Source organism: Salvelinus namaycush, chromosome 7 (assembly GCF_016432855.1).
Source record: "Salvelinus namaycush isolate Seneca chromosome 7, SaNama_1.0, whole genome shotgun sequence".
In the NCBI taxonomy this organism is placed as follows: domain Eukaryota; kingdom Metazoa; phylum Chordata; class Actinopteri; order Salmoniformes; family Salmonidae; genus Salvelinus; species Salvelinus namaycush.
This window is the reverse complement of record NC_052313.1, coordinates 16309751-16335546: the sequence shown is the minus strand read 5'-3', so window position 1 is coordinate 16335546 and position 25796 is coordinate 16309751. Positions and strand designations below refer to the sequence as shown.

General features: G+C 43.9%; 1 protein-coding gene across 1 annotated transcript in view; it reads left to right on the top strand.

Moving 5' to 3' along the window:
- The window catches only part of LOC120050354 (GTP-binding protein Rheb-like), a 42732-nt gene extending 17515 nt beyond the window's left edge, over positions 1–25217 (top strand). Inside the window, exons 3-8 of the mRNA XM_038996939.1 lie at positions 14798–14865; positions 15218–15300; positions 19007–19063; positions 19166–19213; positions 24050–24131; positions 24644–25217. Coding sequence (XP_038852867.1) covers positions 14798–14865; positions 15218–15300; positions 19007–19063; positions 19166–19213; positions 24050–24131; positions 24644–24736 — 431 coding nt within the window. The 3' untranslated portion in view covers positions 24737–25217. The remainder of the gene's footprint in view (positions 1–14797; positions 14866–15217; positions 15301–19006; positions 19064–19165; positions 19214–24049; positions 24132–24643) is intronic.
- The last annotated feature ends 579 nt before the right edge of the window (positions 25218–25796 follow it).

Genomic DNA, 25796 nt, shown 5'->3' with positions numbered 1-25796 from the left:
GCTTTCGACTCTGTCAATCACCGCATTCTTATCGGCAGACTCAGCAGCCTTGGTTTCTCGGGTGACTGCCTCGCCTGGTTCACCAACTACTTCTCAGAGAGAGTTCAGTGTGTCAAATCGGAGGGCCTGTTGTCCGGACCTCTGGCAGTCTCTATGGGGGTACCACAGGGTTCAATTCTCAGGCCGACTCTTTTCTCTGTATTTATCAAAGATGTCGCTCTTGCTGCGGGTGATTCCCTGATCCACCTCTACGCAGATGACACCATTCTGTATACATCTGTCCCTTCTTTGGACACTGTGTTAACTAACCTCCAAACGAGCTTCAATGCCATACAACACTCCTTCCGTGGCCTCCAACTGCTCTTAAACGCTAGTAAAACCAAATGCATGCTTTTCAACTGTTCGCTGCCCACACCCGCCTGCCTGACTAGCATCACTACTCTGGATGGTTCTGACTTAGAATATGTAGACAACTACAAATACCTAGGTGTCTGGCTAGACTGTAAACTCTCCTTCCAGACTAATATGAAACATCTTCAATCCAAAATTAAATCTGGAATCGGCTTCCTATTTCGCAACACAGCCTCCTTCACTCACGCCGCCAAACATACCCTCGTAAAACTGACTATCCTACCGATCCTCGACTTCGGTGATGTCATTTACAAAATAGCTTCCAACACTCTACTCAGCAAACTGGATGCAGTCTATCACAGTGCCATCCGTTTTGTCACCAAAGCCCCTTATACCACCCACCACTGCGACCTGTATGCTTTAGTCGGCTGGCCCTTGCTACATATTCGTCGCCAGACCCACTGGCTCCAGGTCATCTATAAGTCTTTGCTAGCTTAAGCTCCGCCTTATCTCAGCTCACTGGTCACAATAACAACACCCACCCGTAGCACACGCTACAGCAGATATATCTCACTGGTCATCCCCAAAGCCAACACCTCTTTGGCCGCCTTTCCTTCCAGTTCTCTGCTGCCAATGACTGGAACGAATCGCTGAAGCGGGAGATTTATATTTCCCTCACTAACTTTAAACATCAGCTGTCAGAGCAGCTAACCAATCGCTGCAGCTGTACATAGCCCACCCAATCTACCTACCTCATCCCCATATTGTTTTTATTTACTTTCTGCTCTTTTGCACACCAGTATTTCTACTTGCACATCATCATCTGCTCATTATTTCACTCCAGTGTTAATTTGCTAAATTGTAATTACTTCGCTACTGTGGCCTATTTATTGACTTACCTCCTCACGCCATTTGCACATACTGTATATAGACTTTCTTTTTTAAATATATTTTTTTCTATTGTGTTATTGACTGTATGCTTGTTTATTCTATGTGTAACTCTGTGTTGTTGTTTGTGTCGCACTGCTTTGCTTTATCTTGGCCAGGTCGCAGTTTTAAATGAGAACTTGTTCTCAACTAACTTACCTGGTTAAATAAAGGTAAAAACATTTTTTTTCAATAAAATAGGCTATGCAATTGAGGGAGAAAACAGAGTGATGGCTGCTAATAAAAAGAGGAGGATCCCATCAGCTTTCTATAGGCTAGGCCTACTATATTTATTTCTCAACTTTCCTAATATTAAGCACATTGCTTATGTTTGCATCAGGAGTATAGCCTACCTGGCTGGCATGAAAATAAACTACGGGGAAAAGTGTCCTCCATTCGCTATTTAAGTGCATGTTTCGATACAGTTGCATGATAATGGTCCATTCTAAATCATAACAAATGTCACACATATATTATTTAGTACAGTGCCTTGCAAAAGTATTCATCCCCCTTGGTGTTTTTCCTATTTTGTTGCATTACAACCTGTAATTTAAATTGATTTTTATTTGGATTTCATGTAATGGACAAACACAAAATACTCCAAATTGGTGAAGTGAAATGAAAAAAATTACTTGTTTCAAAAAAATAGAAAACAGATAAGTGGTGCGTGCATATGTATTCACCCCCTTTGCCCTGAAGCCCCTAAATAAGATCTGGTGCTGCCAATTACCTTCAGAAGTCACATAGTTAGTTAGATAGCATAAAGATGGACTTTATTTAAGTGTCACATGATCTGTCACTTGATCTCAGTGTATATACAGTGGGGCAAAAAAGTATTTAGTCGGCCACCAATTGTGCAAGTTCTCCCACTTAAAAAGATGAGAGAGGCCTGTAATTTTCATCATAGGTACACTTCAACTATGACAGACAAAATGAGAAAAGAAATCCAGAAAATCACATTGTAGGATTTTTAATGAATTTATTTGCAAATTATGGTGGAAAATAAGTATTTGGTCACCTACAAACAAGCAAGATTTCTGGCTCTCACAGACCTGTAACTTCTTCTTTAAGAGGCTCCTCTGTCCTCCACTCGTTACCTGTATTAATGGCACCTGTTTGAACTTGTTATCAGTATAAAAGACACCTGTCCACAACCTCAAACAGTCACACTCCAAACTCCACTATGGCCAAGACCAAAGAGCTGTCAAAGGACACCAGAAACAAAATTGTAGACCTGCACCAGGCTGGGAAGACTGAATCTGCAATAGGTAAGCAGCTTGGTTTGAAGAAATCAACTGTGGGAGCAATTATTAGGAAATGGAAGACATACAAGACCACTGATAATCTCCCTCGATCTGGGGCTCCACGCAATATCTCACCCCGTGGGTCAAAATGATCACAAGAACGGTGAGCAAAAATCCCAGAACCACACGGGGGGACCTAGTGAATGACCTGCAGAGAGCTGGGACCAAAGTAACAAAGCCTACCATCAGTAACACACTACGCCGCCAGGGACTCAAATCCTGCAGTGCCAGACGTGTCCCCCTGCTTAAGCCAGTACATGTCCAGGCCCGTCTGAAGTTTGCTAGAGAGCATTTGGATGATCCAGAAGAAGATTGGGAGAATATCATATGGTCAGATGAAACCAAAATAGAACTTTTTGGTAAAAACTCAACTCGTCGTGTTTGGAGGACAAAGAATGCTGAGTTGCATCCAAAGAACACCATACCTACTGTGAAGCATGGGGGTGGAAACATCATGCTTTGGGGCTGTTTTTCTGCAAAGGGACCAGAACGACTGATCCGTGTAAAGGAAAGAATGAATGGGGCCATGTATCGTGAGATTTTGAGTGAAAACCTCCTTCCATCAGCAAGGGCATTGAAGATGAAACGTGGCTGGGTCTTTCAGCATGACAATGATCCCAAACACACCGCCCGGGCAACGAAGGAGTGGCTTCGTAAGAAGCATTTCAAGGTCCTGGAGTGGCCTAGCCAGTCTCCAGATCTCAACCCCATAGAAAATCTTTGGAGGGAGTTGAAAGTCCGTGTTGCCCAGCAACAGCCCCAAAACATCACTGCTCTAGAGGAGATCTGCATGGAGGAATGGGCCAAAATACCAGCAACAGTGTGTGAAAACCTTGTGAAGACTTACAGAAAACATTTGACCTCTGTCATTGCCAACAAAGGGTATATAACAAAGTATTGAGATAAACTTTTGTTATTGACCACCATAATTTGCAAATAAATTCATTAAAAATCCTACAATGTGATTTTCTGGATTTTTTTTCCTCATTTTGTCTGTCATAGTTGAAGTGTACCTATGATGAAAATTACAGGCCTCTCTCATCTTTTTAAGTGGGAGAACTTGCACAATTGGTGGCTGACTAAATACTTTTTTGCCCCACTGTATACACCTGTTCTGAAAGGCCCTAGAGCAGGGGTGTCAAACTCATTCCACGGAGGGCCTAGTGTCTGCAGGTTTTTGGTTTTTCCTTTCAATAAAGCCCTAGACAACCAGGTGTGGGGAGTTCCTAACTAATTAGTGATGTTAATTCATCAATCAAGTACAAGGGAGGAGCGAAAACCCGCAGACACTCGGCCCCCCGTGGAATGAGTTTGACACCTGTGCCCTAGAGTCTGCAACACCACTAAGCAAGGGGCACCATGAAGACCAAGGAGCTCTCCAAACAGGTCAGGGACAACATTGTGGAGAAGTACAGATCAGGGTTGGGTTATAAAAAATATCTGAAACTTAGAACATCCCACAGAACACTATTAAATCCATTCTAAAAATGTTTAAAGAATATGGCACCACAACAAACCTGCCAAGAGAGGGCCGCCCACCAAAACTCACGGACCAGGCAAGGAGGGCATTAATCAAAGAGGCAACAAAGAGACCAAAGATAACCCTGAAGGAGCTGCAAAGCTCCACAGCGGAGATTGGAGTATCTGTCCATAGAACCACTTTAAGCCGTACACTCCACAGAGCTGGGCTTTACGGAAGAGTGACCAGAAAAAAGCCATTGCTTAAAGAAAAAAATAAGAAAACACGTTTGGTGTTTGCCAAAGACATGTGGGAGACTCCCCAAACATATGGAAGAAGGTACTTGGTCAGATGAGACTAAAATTGAGCTTTTTGGACATCAAGGAAAATGCTATGTCTGGCGCAAACCCAACACCTCTCATCACCCCGAGAGAAACCATCCCCACAGTGAAGCATGGTGGTGGCAGCATCATGCTGTGGGGATGTGTTTCATCGGCAGGGACAGGGAAACTGGTCAGGATTGAAGGAATGATTGATGCCGCTAAATACAGGGAAATTCTTGAGAGAAACCTGTTTCAGTCTTCCAGAGATTTGAGACTGGAAAGGAGGTTCACCTTCCAGCAGGACAATAACCCAAAGCATACTGCTAAAGCAACACTCGAGTGTGTCACGAATCCCGCCGAGGATGGTGCCTCTTCCTGTTCGGGCGGCGCTCGGCGGTCGTCGTCACCGGCCTACTAGCTACCATCGATTCTTTTCTTTTTGTTTCTGTTTGTTTGGGCTGATTGGGTGCACCTGTTTTGAGTTTAGTTTGGTGGGTAGGCTATTTAGGGGTAGGTAGCCCGCTGGCTGTTGTGCGGGCTTGTTTTCTGTTATGTTGGTGTTGGATTGTGAAGTGGATTTTGTTATTTTCTCGGAACAGTTTAGTCCGGTGTTCTGGACTCATCTTTTCATGCGCCCGTGTGTTTTAGGGCATGATCGTTTTCCCTGTATATTGGAAAATAAATCCACGTTCCTTAAACCTGCTCTCTGCGCTTGACTCCATCCACCCAGTACTCCTAGTAGCTCTGACAGAAGCCCGCACCCTACTTATGGAGTCAGCAGGAGCAGCGACCACCCCTCTCCCAACTATGGAGGAGCGTGTCCATCATCATACAGCTGTACTTCATCGTATCGGGTCAGCGATGGACCAGATGATGGAGAGGATGGAACGATGGGAGAGGAGTGGTCTCCCGACGCCCCCTACAGCTCCCCTGCAGACGACACAACCCACTCCCACAGGGTCATCGGCTGGGACCAGCTCATTGCGTCTCACCCCCCCGAGGGTGTACGATGGAGCAGCGGCTGGTTGCCAGGGATTTCTGCTCCAGCTTGAGCTTTACCTGGCTACCGTGCGTCCGACTCCCTCGGGGGAGGAGAGTGTAAGCCTCCTTGTCTCCTGTTTGTCGGGGAGGGCCCTGGACTGGGCCAACGCAGTCTGGAACAGCCCAGACTCGGCTCGGGACCATTACGCAGAGTTCACCCGCCGGTTTCGGGCTGTGTTCGACCACCCACCAGAGGGCCGAGCGGCGGGTGAGCGTCTGTTCCACCTTAGACAGGAGACGAGGAGCGCCCAGGAGTTCGCTTTAGAGTTCCGGACCTTAGCTGCTGGTGCGGGGTGGAATGACAGGGCCTTAATAGACCATTACCGTTGTAGCCTCCGGGAGGACGTCCGTCGGGAGCTAGCTTGTCGGGACACCACACTATCTCTCGATGAACTGATCGACATGTCGATCCGACTGGATAACTTGCTAGCTGCCCGCGGGCGTTCAGAGGGGGTCCTGTCCATTCCACCTGCCAGCCCTCCCGCTCCAACTCCGATGGAGTTGGGAGGAGCTGCATCTAGGGGGACCGGAGGAGGTGGCTCTTCTTGCACCTACTGTGGCCGGAGAGGACACACTTCGGACCGGTGCTGGAGGAGTCCATCTGGGAGTCGGGATGGCAGGCGGAATACTCCTCGGCCTGGCGACAGGGAGCTCTTCAGGGGTGGTCAGATGAGTGTTCAGGTAGGTGTGTGGGAGTTTCCATCGGTGCCACATCGGTGGAGAGTCCAGACCAGGTTTCCACTGTGCGCATTCCCCCCGAATATGCCGATTTGGCTATCGCTTTTAGTAAGAAGGAAGCGACTAAATTACCACCTCATCGACGGTGGGATTGCGTGATAAACCTCCAGGAGAACGCTGCACTTCCCAGGAGTCACGTGTACCCATTGTCACAGGAGGAGACGTTGGCTATGGAGACATATGTCACGGAAGCTCTGGGACAAGGGTTCATTCGGCCCTCCATGTCACCCGCCTCCTCGAGTTTCTTTTTTGTGAGAAAAAAGGAGGGAGGACTGCGTCCGTGCATTGATTATCGAGGTCTAAATTCAATCACAGTGGGATTTAGTTATCCACTACCTCTCATCGCTACGGCGATGGAATCATTCCACGGAGCGCGTTTTTTCACAAAACTGGACCTCAGGAGCGCGTATAATCTGGTGCGTATTCGGGGAGGAGACGAGTGGAAAACAGCGTTTAGTACCACATCAGGCCACTATGAGTACCTCGTCATGCCGTATGGGTTGAAGAATGCTCCAGCCGTTTTCCAATCCTTTGTAGATGAGATTCTCAGGGACTTGCAGGGGCAGGGTGTGGTAGTATATATTGATGACATCTTGATCTATTCTGCCACACGCGCCGCGCATGTCTCCCTGGTGCGCAGGGTGCTTGGGCGACTGCTGGAGCATGACCTGTACGTCAAGGCTGAGAAATGTGTGTTCTCCAAACCAGCCGTTTCCTTCCTGGGTTATCGCATTTCCACCTCGGGGGTGATGATGGAGTGTGACCGCGTTAACGCCGTGCGTAATTGGCCGACTCCAACCACGGTAAAGGAGGTGCAGCGGTTTTTAGGGTTTGCCAATTACTACCGGAGGTTTATCCGGGGTTTTGGCCAAGTGGCGGCACCCATTACCTCACTGCTGAAGGGGGGGCCGGTGCGTCTACGGTGGTCGGCCGAGGCAGATGGAGCCTTCAACCAGTTGAAGGCAAGGTTTACTGAGGCTCCCGTGTTGGCGCATCCGGACCCTTCGTTAGCGTTCATAGTGGAGGTGGATGCGTCCGAGGCTGGTGTTGGAGCCGTGCTATCACAGCGCTCGGGCACGCCACCGAAGCTCCGTCCCTGTGCTTTCTTTTCTAAGAAGCTGGAGCCGGCGGAGCGGAACTATGATGTGGGGGACCGGGAGTTACTAGCTATGGTAAAAGCCCTGAAGGTGTGGAGACACTGGCTTGAGGGGGCAAAATACCCTTTTCTCATCTGGACTGACCACCGCAATCTGGAGTATATCCGAGAGGCGAAGAGACTGAATCCGCGTCAAGCTAGGTGGGCCATGTTCTTTACTCGTTTTAGATTTACGATCTCTTACCGACCAGGTTCCCTCAACACTAAGGCCGACGCGCTGTCTCGTCTCTATGACACGGATGACCGGCCCATCGATCCGACTCCCATCCTTCCAGCCTCGTGTCTGGTGGCCCCGGTGGTATGGGAGGTGGACGCGGACATCGAGCGGGCGTTAAGGGTAGAACCTGTGCCATCCCAGTGTCCAACTGGCCTTAGGTACGTACCGCTTGGTGTTCGTGATCGTTTGATTCGGTGGGCTCATACACTACCTTCTTCGGGTCATCCGGGGATTGAGAGGACAGTGCGGGGTCTTAGGAGGAAATACTGGTGGCCCACCTTGGCTAAGGACGTGAGACTCTATGTCTCTTCCTGCTCGGTATGCGCACAGAGTAAGGCTCCTAGGCACCTGCCGAGAGGGAAGTTACAACCCCTCCCGGTTCCACAACGGCCATGGTCTCATTTATCGGTAGATTTCCTGACGGATCTTCCCCCGTCTCAGGGGAACACTACCGTTTTGGTCGTTGTGGATCGGTTTTCTAAGTCCTGTCGTCTCCTTCCATTGCCTGGTCTCCCTACGGCCCTACAGACTGCGGAGGCTCTATTTACCCACGTCTTCCGGCACTACGGGGTGCCGGAGGACATCGTATCTGATCGAGGTCCCCAGTTCACGTCCCGGGTATGGAGGGCGTTTATGGAGCGTCTGGGGGTCTCGGTCAGCCTTACCTCTGGGTATCACCCCAAAAGTAATGGGCAGGTGGAAAGAGTGAACCAGGAAGTGGGTAGGTTTCTGAGGTCGTATTGCCAGGACCGGCCTGGAGAATGGGCAAGGTACGTCCCGTGGGCAGAGTTGGCCCAGAACTCACTCCGCCACTCCTCAACAAACATGTCGCCATTTGAATGTGTATTGGGGTACCAGCCGGTCCTGGCTCCGTGGCATCAGAGCCAGACCGAAGCTCCTGCGGTGGAGGAGTGGGTACAGCGCTCTAGAGAGACCTGGCGGGCAGTCCAGGCCTCTCTCAGGCAGGCCAGTGAGCGGCAGAAGAAGAGCGCTGACCGCCACCGCAGTGAGGCCCCTGTGTTCGCACCAGGGGACAGGGTCTGGCTCTCGACCCGAAACCTGCCCCTCCGCCTGCCCTGCCGGAAGCTGGGGCCGCAGTGTGTGGGGCCATTTAAAGTCCTGAGGAGGATAAACGAGGTGTGTTATAGATTACAACTCCCTTCTTACTATCGTATTAACCCCTCGTTTCATGTGTCTCTCCTCAGGCCGGTGGTAGCTGGTCCCCTTCAGGAAGGTGAGGTACCGGAGGTCCCTCCGCCCCCTCTGGATATCGAGGGGTCCCCGGCGTACGCTGTACGAGCTATTCTGGACTCGAGACGCCGGGTGAGGGGCCTGCAGTACCTCGTTGACTGGGAGGGGTACGGTCCGGAGGAGAGGTGCTGGGTACCGGGGAGAGACATTTTAGATCCTTCCCTCTTGGCTGATTTCCACCGTCGCCACCCGGATTGTCCTGCGCCTCGCCCTCCGGGTCGTCCTCGAGGCCGGGGTCGGCGCGCTGCGGGAGCCGCGCGTCAGAGGGGGGGTACTGTCACGAATCCCGCCGAGGATGGTGCCTCTTCCTGTTCGGGCGGCGCTCGGCGGTCGTCGTCACCGGCCTACTAGCTGCCATCGATTCTTTTCTTTTTGTTTCTGTTTGTTTGGGCTGATTGGGTGCACCTGTTTTGAGTTTAGTTTGGTGGGTAGGCTATTTAGGGGTAGGTAGCCCGCTGGCTGTTGTGCGGGCTTGTTTTCTGTTATGTTGGTGTTGGATTGTGAAGTGGATTTTGTTATTTTCTCGGAACAGTTTAGTCCGGTGTTCTGGACTCATCTTTTCATGCGCCCGTGTGTTTTAGGGCATGATCGTTTTCCCTGTATATTGGAAAATAAATCCACGTTCCTTAAACCTGCTCTCTGCGCTTGACTCCATCCACCCAGTACTCCTAGTAGCTCTGACAGAGTGGTTTAAGGGGAAACATTTAAATGTCTTGGAATGGCCTAGTCAAAGCCCAGACCTCAGTCCAATTGAGAATCTGTGGTATGACTTAAAGATTGCTGTACACCAGCGGAACCCATCCAACTTGAAAGAGCTGGAGAAGTTTTGCCTTGAAGAATGGGCAAAAATCCCAGTGGCTAGATGTGCCAAGCTTATAGAGACGTATCCCAAGAGACTTGCAGCTGTAATTGCTGCAAAGGGTGGCGCTACATAGTATTGTCTTTGGGGGGGTGAATAGTTATGCACGCTCAAGTTTTCTGTTTTTTTGTTTTATTTTTTGTTTGTTTCACAAGAAAAAATATGTTGCATCTTCAATGTGGTAGGCATGTTGTGTAAATCAAATGATACAAACCCCCCCAAAAAATCTATTTTAATTCCAGGTTGTAAGGCAATAAAATAGGAAAAATGCCAAGGGGGGTGAATACTTTCGCAAGCCACTGTATATGTAAAGACAAGATTAAATCAAGAATAGTCTGATGGGTGACAATATTATCCTATCACTTGAATTATATATTATCACTTGTGAATGACGCCCAGCATTAGAAACAATGCATTTTTTTGCGACTTGTTCGAATCATAGTCGCACAGCTCACGAAGCCTAGCCCATAGGCCTATATGTTTTAATAAGGTTTGTATCGCAACTAAAGTGGCCAAATAACTTCTTAAAATTAAGCACATGAATCTGCTTTACAAGAGGTGTAGAGCCTAACTGGCATATATAAGCAGCGCGTGAGTTTCACATTTGGGGGAGAGCGTTTTCACCATAAAAATGCACCTTTATAATAAAAGCGTTACATGCATAATTACATTTGTGGTCACTTTTGATAATGGAACATTCACGCTTATAGCCTACTACCATGTGCACATTGCTGTGCTTATAATGTGAAGAAATAGCCAAATAGTTTATCAACATTTTAAGCTAAATGTTCTGATCTGTTGCGTCAGCCACATTGCTTAAAAAAGTGTTTTTGATGCCAGTTGTTGTATTAATTTGGGATCTATCGCATCCCACAACTTTCCCAGATGGTTTGGAATATTTATTTCTCGCACAGAATAGAATAGGTCGACTTTTGTACTATGGGGGATAGTAGATTGACATAGGCTAGTGCTTTTGCTGTTTGTGAGGCCTACTCATCTTGTTGGCTGACGAAAAGTAAATGTGGACAGTTCATCCAATAACTTCAATATGCACCTCGGAATTGGATAAGTACTCGCGCAGTTGCGTCCCCGCTGTGTCTGTCTTAAAACTTCTTGAGCCTATGGGGGGTGCTATTTCGATCTTGGAAAAATTGGTCCCCAAATTAAACTGCCTCGTACTCAATTCTTGCTCGTACAATATGCATATTATTATTACTATTGGATAGAAAACACTCTCTAGTTTCTAAAACCGTTTGAATTATGTCTCTGAGTGAAACAGAACTCATTCTGCAGCACTTTTCCTGCCAGGGAGTGAGATTTCTGAAATCGTGGTCCCTGTTCCCAGGTCAGTTTATAAGTCCCTGTGAACGCTGTGGGGCTACAAACACTGCATACGCCTTCCTCTAGATGTCAGTAAGTGGTGACAATTTGAATGGAGTCGATTGCGCAATCTGGGACCTTATATAAGATCCTGGAGCGGAAGTACCTTTCTTTTCAACCGTGCGCCTGACGCACAATGGACGTCGGACTGGCCTCCTTCCAAGCTTTGGTTTAGCCTGTTCTATATCTCCGGTTATGTTTTTATTCGTTATAGTTGTTAAAGACATCATAAGGTAGTTAATTTAAACCGACTTATAGCAATTTATATCAGTTTATTGCGATTTTCTAGCATTTCTTTGTGACGCACTTTCAAGAGTTGGACACTTTTCCGGTACATGCCGAACGTTAGTGGCCATTTCGACAGGACAAGAGGACATCTTTCGACCAAAAGACGATTAGACCGGAGAAAGGACACCTTGCCCAAGATTCTGATGGAAGCTCAGCTAATAGTAAGAACTATTTATGCTGATAAATCGTTGTTCTGTTGAAAATAGTCAAATGCATAAAACGCCATTACTTGCAATGTAGCCTTGCGTTATCGGACCCTGTATTGCGCAGCAACGTTAATTTTAAAAATGTAATTCAGCGATTGCATTAAGAACTAATTTGTCTTTCAATTGCTGTCCACCCTGTATTTTTTAGTCAAGTTTATGATTATTTATTGATTAGACTAGGTGACTCTCCAAGATGGCGCCCGACATTTTTCTGGGCAGCTTGGCAACTTTTCTCATTGTATAAGCACGATTTGTGCCGCTAAATATGCACATTTTCAAACAAACTCTATATGCATTGTGTAATATGATGTTACAGGACTGTCATCTGAAGAATTCTGAGAAGGTTAGTGAAAATTAAAGTTTTTGGTGGTGAATACGTTATCGCTATGTTTGGCTGGAATCAATGCTGTTGTGTGGTTTGCTACTGTGCTAAGCTAATATAACGCTATATTGTGTTTTCGCTGTAAAACACTTAGAAAATCTGAAATATTGTCTGGATTCACAAGATCTGTGTCTTTCAATTGCTGTACGCTGTGTATTTTTAAGAAATGTTTTATGATGAGTAATTAGGTAATACACGTTGCTCTCTGTAGTTATTCTAGTCGAGTTGTGATGGTGGCTGCAATGGTAAACTATGATTTATACCTGAAATATGCACAGTTTTCTAACAAAACATATGCTATACAATAAATATGTTATTAGACTGTCATCTGATGAAGTTTTTTCTTGGTTAGTGGCTATTTATATCTTTATTTGGTCGAATTGGTGATAGCTACTGATGGAGTGAAAAAATGGTGGAGTAAGAAAAACGGTGTCTTTTGCTAACGTGGTTAGCTAATAGATTTACATATTGTGTCTTCCCTGTAAAACATTTTAAAAATCAGAAATGGTTGCTGGATTCACAAGAAGTGTATCTTTCATCTGGTGTCTTGGACTTGTGATTTAATGATATTTAGATGCTAGTATTTACTTGTGACGCTATGCTAGGCTATGCTAGTAGCTTTTCTACTGATGGGGGTGCTTCCGGATCCGGGTTTGGGAGGTGTTAGAGGTTAACTTGTAGCCTGTGAGGAAAATCACGATCACGTGACGGAGAGGCGTGTGAGTGAGAGACACTTCGGATTGCACAGCACGCTCAGGGAGAAGGACACAATGCAGCACTCCGGAACGCAAAAGGCATGGATTTTTTTAGGGTGCATTGTAAATGAGAGACTATTGGTGTGTGAGCAGCCTGCGCAAAAAACAAAGCAGAGATCTTGCCTTTCAATCGACTTATTACAAATCATCATTAGAGTCGCATCATGCAGCCTTACAATGTATTAAAAATCAAAACATATAGCCCAATGTTTGAAGAACAACTAAAGTTACATTTATAACTCTAAATTAAGCATATAGGAGTACCTATTTCTTTGTTAACCGCTCAACACAGAATAGCCGCATGTGCGCATTCCCTCAAATCGTTTGGAGAAAATATTTATATTTTATTCAGCTTTGTTCAATTGTATTCTTCATACTATAAAATAATGCCACGGAATTAAAAGCAAATCTTGTCTGTTAAAAACTAGTGTAGCCCATATCCATTTGGCATAGGCAGATAGGGACCTAACTCTCACGACTTCCGCCGAAGTTGTTCCTTCTCCTTGTTCGGACGGTGTTCGGTGGTCGATGTCACCAACCTTCTAGCCATCACTGATCCATTTTTCACTTTCCATTGGTTTTGTCTTGTCTTCCATCACACCTGGTCAATCCCATCAATTACATGTTGTGTATTTAACCTTATGTTCCCCCTCATGTCCTTGTCGGTGATTGTTTATTGTAAGTGTATGTGTACGTCTGTACTGGTGTGGGTCGGGTTATGTTACTCATTGATTTTATTATTTTGTTTTCCGGTGGGTTTTTTTGTAAATAAACTGCGCCGTTGGAAACAGTTATTTCTCTCCTGCGTCTGACTTCTCTGCCGCCAGTTAAACACCCTTACACTAACATAAGGACAACTCAGAGTATGCTATTCTGTTCTTCTGAAATAGACTACATTTTCTTCATATCCTTCTTTAGACCTGTCTAAAATAAATAACGGATTTATTGTGAAGGTTTAGGATTTATTAGACTTTTTAAAATGGCTTGTAGGCTATGTGTGGAAGCCAGGAGATGCTAAATGTGTTTATGTTAATTAACGGTCAATTACAGTGAGACCGACAGTTATTTGCTTGACAATCACCAGCTGATGAAATTTCGTGACCGTCACAGCCCTAGATCATGATACACGTTTTTGGTATGGTATTGCTCCCTTTGTTAGCACGGAGAACACAATTGATTGTATGGTACAGTAGCGTCACAAAGTCCTAGGTTACATTTGTGTATGTGTGTGTATACCTGCCTACTGTATCTACAGTGCCTAAGGCTCGGGAAGCTTCCATCCATGCAGCCCCCGGTGAAGGGAACGTTCAGTTATTTTTAGCCAGCCAGGGCTTATTTTTTTCTGAATGAAAAGCTTGATCTGCCTCTGCTGCATTCTCTAAGCCCAGGAACGCAGAACGATTACCATAATAAATTGTGCTACAAACATGATTCTACTATACTACAGTAGCGATGTGGATTTGGCTGGCTTTCCTGCTGTGTGTGTGTGTGTGTGTGTGTGTGTGTGTGTGTGTGTGTGTGTGTGTGTGTGTGTGTGTGTGTGTGTGTGTGTGTGTGTGTGTGTGTGTGTGTGTGTGTGTGTGTGTCGTGCTTAAATAAGCCACTGCAGCAAACCCCCTCAGTTAATTTGAGGCCCCAGCCCACCTGCCACACAAACACACACACTCACAGCTCCACTGTCACCCAGAGTAACAGCCCAATCAGAATCTGTCTCAGTCCCAGTCCTGCCTATTCTAGTCGATTACATACATCACTTTCCTGTGTTCTGACATCTCAGCGCCACATGAAATGTTGCCCCACTTGTCCCTCTCTCTGCTTCACTAACTGACTTGTGGTGAGCTCACTCAAAGCGACGTAGAGAAATGGCCTCCTTAATTGTGATGAAGGAGGTTTTTCTTTGTTGCTAATTGTCTGCTAATTCTAGCTCAATCTCAAACATGAGTGATGTCCTAATATATGGTTGTCTGGCATGAGTACCAAAGAGTCATTCTATATCCCAACCGAGTTGTAATGTAAATGTGTGTAAGATCATGATAATGAATGAGCTACTGTGCTCTAGGCTATGTTTTTCACAGTCTCTTGACAGGACTGTAGATGGGTAGAATGATTTAGGAACTCCCAAGTGCAGTACTTTAGTTATCTACCTTTCTCTTTCCTCAGCATTTACAAAGATGATCACAGTGAATGGTCAGGAGTACCTCCTGCAGTTGGTGGACACAGCCGGACAGGTGAGTCCTTCTTACCAGTAGAGAGATCACTCGCATGTCAGAATGTTGTGGTCAGACTGCCAGTGGGCCACTACATTATGTGATCTCTAATGTAAATAGCAGAAAAGCTATTTTTAATACCAGGTGTAGATTAGATTTCCTCATTTTTACCTAGGTTGAAGATTACAAGGTTAAGACAACGGGGTTGCTAGTTAGCAACGGCGCTAGTAGTTATCAACGGCGCTGGTCCCATGAATTTGTTTATTTTCGAATGCTTCCGCATGGAATTATTACACTGTCTTGTATTTTTTACCTCAATTTTTACTATCATAGAACATCTACGTTTATCTTTGTGATGTTCCACTCTCGGCAGGATGAATACTCCATTTTCCCACAGACCTACTCCATAGACATCAACGGCTACATTTTGGTGTATTCTGTCAATTCGAATAAAAGGTAGGTAGCTCCGCTCGCCCTCTCCTTCCTTCACACTGCTGCTAAAGCATTGTTACTGCAAAATGAACCCATGTGGATTCATCCCTGAGAGATCTAGCCGCTCAAGGTTTCTCTGAATCTATCTAGTATTTCTCTCTCTAGTAAAAGGCATGAATAAACCATTGACGCTATTATTGATCTGTGCATTATATGTCTGTCTGTATGCTATTCTATAGAACAGGGCTCCTGTATGTTGTAGTACAGAACAGGTATTCATGCGTAGCTAAAATAAATGTGGTGTGGATGTGAATCAGAGATGGTCATTTCTAGCTGTGTGTTTGCGCATGCAGGCATGTGTGTGCTAACTTGCCTCCATATCAGCTGGAGATTTAAATAAAATGACATCTATCTCTCTCTCCTCTCTCTTAACCACACCATTTATTCTCTCTTCCTCGCACCGGCATTTCTCTCCATCCAACTCTCTCGCCTCACTCCATCCATCACACAATTACTCCCTTGTTCCTTTTCTCTCACTCTTTCCCCCTCTCTCTGTTAATATGAGAATGAAAAAGTGGAAAAGTTCTCCTGGACGCAGCAGTAGAAATTTGATCGGATTTGGTCAGATTTAAAGGGGAATAACGGCAAATTTTGAAAATGTGTCCTAGTTCCTAACTCCTGGACTGTCTTGTCAGTGTGCACCTTTCTCACTTAGGGAGGGCGAGGTAGAGCGAGAGCTGCAGGAGCGCGAGCTACTTCACAGGGTTATACAGCCCCCCCACTCACTGTAGTTCTAAATAGAACTTTGTGGAATAACTCAAATCTACAAATAATCTCAACGTTCTGTCACAGCAAAAATACTACATTCAGGAAGTCCAATCGATTGTGAGATGTGGCATGCACATTATATGTGATCAATTTGGGTCGCGGGTTCACAATATGACAGTTTCTGAGATCTCTACCAAGCTAGGAGGAAAGGAGCCAACCTAATCCCGCCTCCCACTTTTACATTGCAACCTCATTGGACATAATTTCACCTGCCAATCAACATCATCCCTCTCTGACTGTAGGCTACATCCCTCGTTGCATGGCGTGATCAGATCATTACGGCAAAATATACAGTATCTACTAAAATGAGAGGGAAAGACTAGGGAGTGTGCAACATAGTGTGAATTTCATAGGATGACACATATGGGTTATAAGGCAAATGTATGCAAGTGTGTAGTTAGATTGTAACTTTCCTACAGTAGCCAGCTGACAGCAAACATATCGTTGTGAAATAATTTGTTGCAGATATAATAGACAGCCTAGACACTGATGCGTGCGTCTATTGAAATGTGATATATGCTCACTGTCAAAGTATTATTAACCTACATTTACATGTTCAAATCTGTAGAAGAATGACAATCATTTACTAAATTATACAGGGGACTTCATTTTCAAACGAAGGCCAAATTGCCTTCCTCTAGCATGCAAGAGAATGTTATAATGTAGGCAGAATTTGATCAAATGGAAAAGTATTCTTATAGCCTATGTTTGCATCAAATACCCTACTCCTTGAAAAAGTAATGTATTGATTATATATAGCATACGTGATGAATTATGATCACTGCAATCAACAGCTGCAGTGTTGCTCATTGGATTACCCCATACCATGGAACAGACTATGTGAAAGTTTATAAAGACAAAAGGCGGACACATGGAATTATTTTAATTGGATGGATGGTTGATATGACAAAGGTAGGCGGATATTCTTATCTGAAATGTGGTTGAAACTTTGCTTCAGTATACAGTACATTCAGAAAGTATTCAGACCCCTTTACTTTTTCCACATTTTGTTACGTTACAGACATATTCTAAAATTGATTACGTAGTTTTTTTCCTCATCAATTTACACACAATACCCCATAATGACAAAGCAAAACAGGTTTCTAGACATTTTTGCAAATGTATTAAAAATACAAACAGAAATACCACATTTACATAAGTATTCAGACCCTTTACTCAGTACTTTGTTGAAGCACCTTTGTCAGCGATTACAGCCTTGAGTCAGTCTTCTTGGGTATGACACTACAAGCTTGGCACACCTGTATTTGGGGAGTTTCTCCCATTCTTCTCTGCAGATCCTCTCAAGCTCTGTCAGGTTGGGTGGGGAACATCGCTGCACAGCTATTTTCAGGTCCCTCCAGAGATGTTCGTTCAAGTCCGGGCTCTGGCTGGGCCACTCAAGGACATTCAGAGACTTGTCCCGAAGCGACTCCTGCGTTGCCTTGGCTGTGTGCTTAGGGTCGTTCTCCTGTTGGAAAATATATATAAATATATTTTAGAATAAGGCTGTAAGGTAACAAAATGTGGAAAAAGGGAAGGGGTCTGAATACTTTCCGAATGCACTGTACATTTCTCCAGCTCGTTAGATGTGTTTCGTGCACGGGACTTGAACCAGGATGAACTCCCACCTTGTAAAAGCCTTGTAGCCTATTGCGCAATATATATATTCCAAAATTCTTTGCTTGGCAGAGATCTCAGAAAAGGTACAGCTGTGAACCCGCGACCCACATTTATCACATCAAATGTATATGCTATATCTCACAATCGATTGGACTTCCCGACTGTTGTATTTTAGCTGTGACAGAATGTTTATATTTTTTGTAGATTTGCGTTATTCCACAAAGTTCTATCAGTGAGTGGGGGGGCTGTATAACCCTGTAACTTAGCTCTCGCGCTAGCTTGACCTCGCTATCCCTGAGCGAATCAGAGTTGTTTAGGAACATAGACACTTTCGAAATGTCCCGTTATTCCCCTTTAAATATAGAAGCGCATCAAAGCTGCACTTTCTCTCCTGTAATGCCTCCAGACTTCAGACATCTTAAATGACAACAGGATTCATACTGTGTCAAACTCTTTGTCCTGTGTAAGACCATCATACTGTAGTCTAGGCTAGAGAGTGTGTTTAATCCTAAATCCCCCTGGGTCCTATGGTAGTTGCCATGGGAGCGGGCCTAGGGAGACTTTCCCTGGAGAAAGCTGTTCCTAACCACATCCCATCACGTCTCTTTACTTTCCACTGGCCAGTTAATGCTGTCAAGTTGACTTAATGTCTCCATTGATTTATGCATTTCTACTGACCAGCCCGGGGCTCAACATTCATTATTTAAATTGCGTCTCAAACCATGCATCAGGCCTGTCTGTATTATATACAGTAGGCCTCTACATTACAACCTATGGCACAGATGAAACAACCTTTCTCAACTGGATGTCGGCAAGGCAACTAACAAGCAATGGAAAATGCACATTGTTAAGTACAGCAGCATTGGTGGTTCTTCTCGGGAAAGATTTGATTTGCTTAGTAGCCTATCATACAGATTCAAGCAATGGGTCAACCGCAACCGTCTTTGTTAGGCAATGTTCGTTAATGTACTCACACACACACACACACACACGGAGCGGCCGGGATAGGAGAATGCAGCCATGTGACATGGGTTATTGTCTACGTCGGACCATGCTAAATTTGTCAATGTCAAGCTTTTCTCCCATAAAGGATTCATTTAAGTTCAAGTGAGAGTCTTCAAGTCTTCTAACTATTTACCTTTGGAAGATTTCTTTAGAGAATTGATTGTTGTGTTGATACTCGTCTTTTCTACAGTACACTAGGACTTTGTTGAATGTTTTCACTTGTTACTTTGGCTGTTAATAAAGGTTTGAATTACCTTTTTTTTGTTTTCTGCTGCAGTTTTGAAGTAATAAAAGTTATCCACGAAAAATTATTGGATATGGTTGGTAAAGTACAGTAAGTACCTTATTCTCCTGTCTGGAAACATTTCAATCTGAATATCTAGTGTTTCACTTCCTGATTAATATGACTAACAGGACTTCCTTTTGTTTTCTGCAGAGTACCCATCATGTTGGTCGGAAACAAGAAAGATCTACACATGGAACGGTACTGTATGCCACACACACACACACCGATAGTCTTCCCAGAGGAACCAGACAGTTTATTCCATTTTCAGCTTTAAATTAGATTTAACTGGGATTTAATGTTCTTGCGGTCGTTATGTTTGTACGAGTCCGTGGAGACCTGTTCAAAGACATTTAGTTCACAGACAGGACCAAATGGAGAGAAAGTATATTGCTTCAACAGAGGGTGGGGGGCTGGAATAAACCTTTAGGACTTGATCTGCTGGAGCTTTATAGGCCTTGTCATAAAATCCCCACATCTTGCCATCGTTGGCAGGGAGGGAAAAATGTATTTCCCTGGCTGTCCTGTCTCTTTTAGACTAGACTACTGGCCTGTTTAGACCTTGATGCTAGGCTGGGAAACTGGTCCAGTCTGCTCTCAGCTGTCTTTGGCTCTGACTCTGTTTTAAAGACTGCAGGGTCAGGTCGGTCTGCTCTGTGTTTGGGTCAGAGTGACGTTAGTTATACCTATTTCAGACAGAATTTACGGTATAAAAAAGAATAAATCGGGCAATGTTTATATGACCCCATTTTTACCGGCATCCTGTTGTGCAGCCAGCACTGGTGACGGGTGGGAGTAGGGGTGTGTAGATTTGGTTGAGCGTCTTGCTACGCCATGCAAATTAAATCAATAGGGGGGTTCTACTAAGCTATATGGAATTGTTTTAAGATGGTCATACCAAGGATCATTTAACTATTTGATTTAGAATTTTAGGGCCCGTTTTAGGTATTTAAAATAAAAGGTCATAACCATGTCATAATATGTCATAACAGCAGACATAACTTGTCAGAACCTGTTATAATATGATCATAACACTGTCATGACATACATTTTAACCTGTTGTGACATATATTGTGTTATTGTATAGCTGGTTATGACACCTACATAGGAGTGTAAAAATCGACAAAACCTACCACAGTAGTTATTTTATGGCTGGTTATGACACCTACATAAGGGTGACAAAACCTACCACAGTAGTTATTTTATGGCTGGTTATGACACCTACATAAGGGTGACAAAACCTACCACAGTAGTTATTTTATGGCTGGTTATGACACCTACATAAGGGTGACAAAACCTACCACAGTAGTTATTTTATGGCTGGTTATGACACCTACATAAGGGTGACAAAACCTACCACAGTAGTTATTTTATGGCTGGTTATGACACCTACATAAGGGTGACAAAACCTACCACACAAGGCAAAACATTCCATTACATCATAGCATGCGTCTCAACAGTATGTTTGTTATATATAAAAAAATATATGTTTTTTTTAATTGACCATATTAAATTATAATTGTAAATGATCGATGTCATTGATGTCAGACATGCAACTACATACCCCAATGCTCTGTTGCTGATGACTGGGATGAATGTAGGACCAGATTTCAGGAGCAGGACAAGACACCCTCTTTGTGACTGATGACTGACATAAGGGCATGTATGTGACAGGCCTATCTGGCTTATATGATCATGATGGTCATAATGCTTCTTGACAATGACATAAAGTGTATTTTTGTTGTCCAAATAAAGTGACACAGGATGGTCATAATGCTTCATGAGTTATTTAAAATATGATGAAAAAAACACAACTGTAAATAATTCATTACAACAACAACGGATTTAAGAAACAAACTTTCCAACGAAAGGAAACTTCTTGGCAGGGAAAAAAATAATTTGAATAAATGTGGGTTTTGACACTGTTATGTAGGTGTCATAACCAGCCATAAAATAACTCAATATATATATATATATCTTTTTTCACCTTTATTTAACCAGGTAGGCCAGTTGAGAACAAGTTCTCATTTACAACTGCGACCTGGCCAAGATAAAGCAAAGCAGTGCGATACAAACAACAACACAGAGTTACACATGGAATAAACAAACATACAGTCAATAACACAATAGAAAAAAAGTATATATACAGTGTGTGCAAATGAGGTAAGATAAGGGAGGTAAGGCAATAAATAGGGGTTCAAAGGAGCAAAAATAAATAACGGTATGGGGATGAGGTAGTTGGATGGGCTATTTACAGATGGGCTATGTACAGTGATCTGTGAGCTGCTCTGACAGCTGGAGCATAAAGTTAGTGAGGGAGATATGAGTCTTCAGCTTCAGTGATTTTTGCAATTCATTCCAGTTAATATGTGTCAATATATGTAGTAAATAATATGGGTCATGACAGTGTTATGACCATATTATGGCAGGCTATGACAAGTTATATAAGCTGTTATGCCATTATGACATGGTAATGAACGTGTCATTATGTGTTATTACACTGGGCGTCAAGTAAAGTGTTACCCCCCCCCCAAAATTAAAACAATTATTTGATGAAACATTGAATTTGGCCCATAGAAACACATTGAATAATAGATGTATACATGGAAAAACAGATGGTCAAAAACAAATCAAAAGGAAGTTTGTTTTTAAGTGGCTGTCCTAAATCTGAGAGATATAAAAAAGATCAGGAAATTATTATTTCATTTTTTTATCCATATAAAAAAATATATATGTTGGGCACTAAACTACATCCATATGTACTTCCACTATCTTCAGACTTGTGAGGCTTGTGGGTGTCCTAGAGCAACAACCGACATGTACTGTACGTGTTCGTTAGAGTCTCATCTTTCCATAGATTGGTCATAGTTTCTAGGCCAAACCGTTCGGATGCTACAGATGTTTTTGTGAGAAGACTGGTTTTCAGGATGTCTCATAGTCTGGCAAACACCGCTGTAGCTCAGCCACCTTCCCGCGCAGATGCAGACACAGCCCATGCAAAAAATATATATATAGCTTAAACAGACAGATTTTGTTGGGGATTTTTTAATGATTATGTTAATTAGATGTCCTCGCGGGTGTGGACATAGACTCTAGGGGGTTAAACAGACAAGACAAACTTACATTCCCCTCCCCTGATCACATTCAACACAAATATATCACTACAGACTCTGGTTCGATTCCAGGCTGTATCACAACCTGCTGTGATCGGGAGTCCCATAGGGCAGTGCGCAATTGGCCCAGCATTGTCCGGGGTAGGCCGTCATTGTAAATAAGAATTTGTTCTTAACTGACTTGCCTAGTTAAATAAAGGTTACATTTTTTTTTTTAAATACAAATGTAAATATGTTATACTATGATTGTAATGGAATATAACAGAATAAAATATTTTTTGAGTGTCCGAGGAATGTGTGGAACCGCTGTTATTCTTCAAAAAGTGGTATTTTTAAACAGAGACCATGTCCTTATTTGTTTTGTTTGTTTGCTTTAGAAACCTTAGTCTGCTCTTTCCGACCTTGTATAGAGATCTATTTTCTGAACTGGTGAACCTCTGTAGGATGATTTGAGAAAGTCCGTTTTTAGGTTAAAAAAAATCATCCAGATTGTTGTTTTTTTCAGCTTGTTAGATATCATGCACATTATGCACATTGTTAGCTTGCTAACTGACATGATCCACTTCCCCTGTGTGTGTCATTTCTTACCAGGCCTGTACAGTGCACTCTGCTTGCTCAACACACTTCTGAAAATGGGTCACTCACTCATAGCTCTCCCTCGTTCTTCCTCCCTCCTTTTTTTTCATCCATCCTTCCTCCTGCCTCCTCTATCATTCCCAGAATAAACAGGAAATGTAGCACAGCCAGCTCATAGTGGGAAGTAGTGACAGCTACTCTGACATCCCTTCCACACACACACATACACATGCACACATCAACCCACGCATGCACACACTCTGGCCCCATTATGATGATGTGCACGCTGTAAGGAGTGTTGAAGGGATTCATATGCTTCTCAGTGTGGAGTGAGTACAAACACAGACACACAGGAGCATAGTAGCCCTGGGGCCAGCTGGAATTCTATTAGCCAATTAAAGTAATCAAGGCATTACTGATCACTTCCCCTTTCTCTCTCTTTCCCTTTCTCTTTCTCTCTCTCAATTTTTTTTCCAATGTATCTCTTTCTCTGTCTCTCCTAATGACTTCTCCATAGTAAAGCATACCTCCCAAACTATCATTCTACCCTGAAATAGACTAGAGACTAGATATATACAATGTAATATACATTGTATTGTTTACTGCTAAACAGTACAGTATATCGCCCTTTATCTTCTAACTGCATTATCTTGTGTGTGTGTGTGTGTGTGTGTGTGTGTGTGTGTGTGTGTGTGTGTGTGTGTGTGTGTGTGTGTGTGTGTGTGTGTGTGTGTGTGTGTGTTGACAGACCTCATTAAACAAGGGCTGGGAAAGGCTTGCGCCGGGGCGAAGTGAGGAACCGGCTGAACCTTTGGATGAATCAATAACTCCAGGCTATTAAATCCCAGGAGTGAATGTTAGGGATGCAGAGTGCTGTAGTACAGTTACACCAGTCAGCAAATACGCCACTAGGCTATAAAGCCTATAGATTTTGGCTCGGCTGAAAAAGACTCATGCGATGCAGTTAGAATCCGTCAGGGGGGGTGGTATCTTAGCATCGCAATAGTATCTAATCTGATCCCAGGTCTGTTTGGGCTGCGACCGTAGGAGTTGACTATACAGGACAAACCAATCTTGGATCAGGCTAGTGTAAAAAGACATGGAGGAGAGATGGTGTAGTGAATGCCTGGGACAGTATAGGGAGAGTGACCACAGATCAGTTTCTCCATTAGCTCCTTACCCTCCTATAGCTAATGCTCCCACATGTGGTTATAGACTGTTGTTACATGCAAATGGTGTTCACTGTGATATTGGGTTCCCCTCAGTACAACCAGGAACTGTGGGTATAGGCTGTTCTGCTGTTACAAGCTAATTGTAGACAATGTGATATGTTTTTCCCTCTCCTCAGTGTAATCAGTTGTGAAGAAGGCAAAGCGCTGGCTGACTCATGGAACGCAGCATTCATGGAGTCCTCCGCTAAAGAGAACCAGGTGATGATGATGATGATGATGACACCAGCCACTCCCAGATAGATATATAGTTTGGCCAACTCTGTTTTGACATCTAGTATTGTAATGGGTGCCATCTTGGCACAGAATGTTCCAAGGCAATTACAGTCTAGTTTGAATTTAAATTGGAAGAGTAATCTAAAGGAAGGAACATTTGGTGCCAACATGGCCTGGACGCATCAATGCATCATTCAACAGAATTGTTGCTATTTCCCTATTGTACCACAAGAGGCATGTTAGATCCATTGATCAATGCTACTGTGTTGATGATATCAAAATAGTGTTTGTATCAAATATTGCTCTCGTCATGTAGAATGTTTGGATTTCCTACTTTCTTTCTATCCTCCTATCCTACATAACAATTAATATGTCACGTTGGTTTACACTAGATTGTAGCATTTGCAAGCACAGAGCAGACAAAACACCCATCTGCACAGCCCTGTTATTGTGATATGATTTCCTCCCTCTGACTTCCTGTTTTCTGGGTGAGTCAGACAGCGGTGGAGGTGTTCAAGAGGACCATCCTGGAGGCGGAGAAGATGGAGGGGGGAGCCCCCCAGGGCAGGACATCCTGCTCCCTGATGTAACCCTCCTTCCCCGGCCCCCCAGGCCCTCAAACACCGTCCCCAACCACAGCACTGGACACTGGGAAATCCCTCTACTTGAAGTGGCTAACTACCTGTTTTCCTCCCTCGAGAAACATCTGTCTTTTTTCTTTTTCTTTTCTAAAGTTATTTTTTCATTTCCAGAAGGACAGACGAAGACTTCGACATTAAGAGTAACAATCGATCCCAGCTTAGGGTACACCCGTCTTGCTCCCCCCGACTTCCCCTTTTTCTGAGAAACCAAACGTGGTGAAATATCTAGCCTTACTACTCCTCATTTAAAGCCTGTAATCTCTTTTCTACCTGACCTCCCTGCCCCTCCCTTCCCCTTGAAAAGTTTGTATATTGTATTTCTTAAAATGTTATTATTATGGCCACTACAGTTGGCCAGCATTCATTTGCTAGTCTAGTGAATGTTGATTCTGTTTTTTGATTGTAATCATTAAATCAGCATATTGTTTCACTAGAGTTTGATTTTCTTATTTCTCAAAATGTGATTTTTTTTTGTTTTATACAAATGATCAGAATACACACGAGAGTGTTTTGATACATTATATAATTCATATAGTATATGATATATCTTTTCCCTTACCAGAGATAAGGGATTCAGTATTCTACTTCCAGTTGGCTCCTCTACCTCAGAACCTGTCAAAACGCTGATGTTGCCACTCAGTCAGGGAAACAGTATGTGCCATCACACTGCTCCACACATTCACTCTCGCCAGCTCTCAGAGGGGGGGGGGGGGGCGTGATAATTAACGTTACCAAGGAGAAATGGAAACCTGGTGGGTTGGAATAATATGTGTCCACGAGAGATCTACTACTCATTATATTCATCTCTATTAGCCAGTTGGAGATGGTTTCTAATTATAGGATTCACAATTCACTTCTAGCTGTTCTTTCCTCCATAGAATACATGAATTTCATTGTCGGAGACAAAGGCTTGTCCAGAAACAATCCCAACCCCCCGCAAAAAAATAAATATATACAGTATATACACTACCGTTCAAAAGTTCGGGGTCACTTAGAAATGTCCTTGTTT